At 34.0% G+C, this 4,325-nt stretch overlaps 1 protein-coding gene across 1 annotated transcript; it reads right to left on the bottom strand.

Annotated features, from left to right (window-relative positions):
• Positions 1-3,851: 3,851 nt before the first annotated feature.
• Positions 3,852-4,325, bottom strand: LOC126727819 (uncharacterized mitochondrial protein AtMg00310-like). The gene has a single exon (XM_050433730.1). The coding sequence runs from the start codon at positions 4,323-4,325 to the stop codon at positions 3,852-3,854; it is 474 nt and encodes a 157-aa protein (XP_050289687.1).

Raw genomic sequence — 4,325 nt, 5'->3', positions numbered from 1 at the left:
TGAAACTTGGCGTATAATTAGTTTTTTCTATGAAAGTTTAAACAAATCTTTAAATCTTTCCCAACATTGATAGAATGTCTCATTATCTTTTTGTGAAAAATTCATTATTTGTCTTTTAAGTGCATTAGTCATATGAATTGGAAAAAATTTCTTAAAAAAACCAATTTACATCTCTTGCCAAGTACCAATTGACCTAGGTCTCAAAGAATTAAGCCAAGTTTTTGCCTTGTCTTTAAGAGAAAAAGGGAACAACTTCAACCTAATGGTCTCTTCATTACATGATTGGTCATGGAAGGTAGAACATACCTCCTCAAATTCCTTAAAGTGTAGGTAAGGATTTTCAAAATCTTAGCCATGAAATTTAGGAAGCAATGAAATCATACCAGGTTTAAAATTAAAATTATTTGCATTAGTCGGAAAAATGATGCATGATGGTGCACTACTCCTAGTAGGTTGCAAATAATCCTTGAGAGTTCTAATGGGTTGGTGATCATGGAAGTCTTCATTATTTAGATTATTCTCATCACCATGATTACTCTCTAAGTCCGCCATGATATCAAGTGTGTGAGAATTTGTGAAAGAATCAGATAAATTGCCAAACAAATTATTAGACTCAATTCTAACCAAGCGATTATCACTATCATGACACCAAACACAAATGCAATAGTAAAGCAAGAAAGAAAAAGAAAAAGAAAATAAAATAAAACAAATACCTTGAACAATAATAAAGAAGTAAAAAGAAAAGAAAAACACTAAAGGAAACTAAATCACTTAAAAAAGAAAAAAGTTGGAGAGATATTACCAAATATGTGAAGAAATTTAATGCCGAAAACCTCTCCAAATGAAGTGGAACACTTCTTTAATCGCCTAATCCCGGCAATGACGCCAAAAACTTGCTACGACTTAAATAATGCTCCCAAGTGCAAGATTGTTGCAAAGTAATAACTCGGTAAGTTTGAGGTCGAATCCACAGGGAAAAGGGAATTGATTAGCAAACCACAAGAGAATAAAACTAAAATAATAAAGTTTAATTGAAGAGATTTTGATGGTTTAGTAAAGGTAATTTAAATTGAGAGAAAATAACAATATATTAGGGTGCTAAGGTTTAGGATCTACACACAACACATCTATTGGTAGTCTTAACAATATTTATTTTATAACACAACTAAAATTCATACGAAGGATGATCTTAGTCAAATGATTTAACAATAAGAACTCAAGAATTAATTGTCTAAGGTAGTTTTATGATATTGATTGATTTTAGGTAAAATAAAACTAGTGAATTAGTTTGTAGGGAATACTAAGCATTTAACGTGCTCAAAGTTTACGATAAATTAAAGAATTATACAGAACTAAATACTTTTCTAGATGAGTAAATCAATCAAAAACATAAAAACATAAGAATTAAAACCAATAAATAATTGTTAAGAACATATCAATAAACAGTTGGGTTTCACTCTTTGCCTTAGCAAGGCTTCTAACAAGCCATAATGCAAATAAAACTTTGAAAACTGTAAAGAAACTTTAAGAAAACTTAAATTATGTTCTATAACAGCTCCCCCTGAATTTTTCCCTAATAGCCTTTAACTAGGTCAAATAATCCTATTACAAGTTAAATTCCTGTTTGGAAAAAATCCCAGGTTTTTAGGCTTCATTTAACCGACGTTTTGGCCCATTTAAATTCGAAATTCGGACTTTTGGTAAACTACACAATTGTAGCCCATTAAGTTAACTTTCCAGCCCAACTTGAATCATCTTGATTTGACATCTGAGCCGAAAGTTATGCCTAGAATACTAACTAGTGCGCAAGCTGGAATCCTAGTCCGAGTTAGAGTTGGATTTGATGCAAATTTCCTTTGATTCCTTACTCTAATTGGACTCAAATTTAATTGGGTTGTCCTTCTTTAATTTTATTATAGCCCTTGTAAAATTAAAGTCCATTAACCTTCTTCTTTGCACAAATCCACTTATTTAATTCCTTCCTCATACAAAATACAAATTCATGCATTAAAATATAACTAAGCACAAAATTAATTATTTAACATTATTCAAAAACCAAATATAAAATGCATGAATTAACTCAGAATAAGTATGATCATACTTTCTAATAATGATATAAATATGCAAAATTAAGCTATTATCACTAGCATTGGTGTATCCTGATACACTAATGCTAGCCTTCTCTTTTTGCCACGTCATCGGTCCTTTTTGTCTTTTTTTAATTTTTAACCTGATCTTCCCGCAGCTGTTTGGAGGCCTTTCTGAGCTCCATTTTCTTCAAATTTTATATTCACAAAAAGGTATGGATGTCTAGTTTCCAAGGTCATGTCTTCATTCAATTTGGAGTTATAGTTGTCGAGATATATAGCTCAGAAGGAAGGTGATGCAAAGCTAAAAAATTCAGGATGTTTTTTTTTGAAAAATTCCTATCTTCCAATCCAAAGCAAATATCATCAAGCTCTTTTGGTGAAATTTAGCAAAGACCTGGCTCTTCAAGATGGTCTAGCCCACTTGTTCCAGTTCTAGACCAATCAGTACAGTTTATTGCGTGAAGTCGGGTAAAAAACTGTCAGTTTTCCTGAAAAATACAATAAAGATTTTATTAAGGTATTGGTATTTTTGTGATATCTTGTCCGTTTTAACTCCAATTTGGCCTATAAACTATCATTTCAAAGGGAAAAATATGCTCTACGAGACGGTCCAAAATTTGACACAATCCCACGATCGGATCAAAAAGTCAACTTTTTGCGGTTAGGGTTTTGGTCTTAATTACTGTAAAATGGATTTTCAAATGTGGTGACTTTTTGATTGACCATTCAAACATGTTGTACTTATTTTTACCCTTTTTTGCTTTGAAAATCATGGTTTTTGCCCAATTTTCAATTTTTTTGATTTTTTTGATCTTTGTTTTGATGCGTGAATTGGAGCTGGACAAAATACGGTATCAACAATTTGTCCCACTACCTATGTATGTGACGATTAACTTTGTTGGTGGGACTGTATACTGAGAACTTCCATGATTACATATCACCCCCAAAACGTAGTATATCAAAATGAGAGGGCGTGAGAAAAAGTGAAAAGGAATAAATATGATTGTGTTAATTTTGTGGAGAGAGATGAAGGGTACTAATAGTTTGTGTATTCTTATATATGCTAAGAGAAATATTGCAATTTACACCCTTAAATGTTTGGGGTAATTTGGATTTTGCTTCCTAGAGTTTAAAATTTCCATACCCCCAATGTTACATAAGATTTTGAAAAAAAAAATACAAAGATATTTCTTATCAAAGGGAGGTAGACTCACTTTGTTGAATCTATCAAGCCTTTCAACATACTATTTATCTTTATTCTCCATCCCTAAATCAATGGCTGATAGGTTGGAAAAAATTCAAAGAATTTATTTTGAAGTGCTTTAGAGGAGTTTAAATACTCCTTGGTGGCTATGGACAAGGTTTGTTCCCCTGTTGTGGTGGGTGGATTGGGGCTTAGGAGAGTTGTTCATTTTAATCAAGCATTGTTAGGGAAATGATTATGGAGTTTTGGGAATTGATACATCTCATTTATGGAAGCGTGTTGTTGCCACCAAGTATGGGGAGGACTGCGGGGGGTGGAGTACTAAAGCTAGTAAAGGGACGCATAGTCACCAAGCTTTATGTGAAGCCAAAACAGCACATCAGGGGAGGAAATCCGGCCTAATAGAATCTAGAGGGTGGCCAGAGCATCCTCAAAGTGGAACAATTAGGATATGAGGATTCGATCCCAGCCATGGACAGAGTAATCAATCAACTCATGGACACGATAATTAAACTCCAACAAATCAGGTTGGTGTATAATCTTCCAACTCCAACAAATTAGGCTGATGTATAATCTTCCAACTCCAACAAATCAGGTTGGTGTATAATCTTCCAAGAGGGCCGGTTTGGAATCCAAGGATCATGAAGAGCACGAATGCTCGCACCATTCCCCACATGCCAACAAATAGCAAGAATAGGTTTAGCTGCCATCATACTTTTCCAAGTGTAAGAACTGTTTGGGCAATCCTGAGCATCCAAAAAATGACCATGAGGGAAATACCGAGCTTTGAAACACTTAAAAAGAAGAGAGTCAGGCTCCTGTGACAACCGACATCCCTGTTTAGCAAGCATAACCAAATTAAAAGATCGAAAATCTTGAAAACCCATACTCCCCTCCGACTTGGGCAAAGTAAGCTTCTCCCATCTCATCCAATGGATTTTGTGATCATGGCCAATATTACCCCACCAAAACCGGGCACACATAGAGTTCAACTCATTATGCAATTTCATAGGCAAAAGAAAGACCCCCAT

Source organism: Quercus robur, chromosome 5 (assembly GCF_932294415.1).
Source record: "Quercus robur chromosome 5, dhQueRobu3.1, whole genome shotgun sequence".
Lineage (NCBI taxonomy): Eukaryota > Viridiplantae > Streptophyta > Magnoliopsida > Fagales > Fagaceae > Quercus > Quercus robur.
Note: the sequence above shows the minus strand (reverse complement) of the source record. Positions and strands in the feature narration are given on the sequence as shown.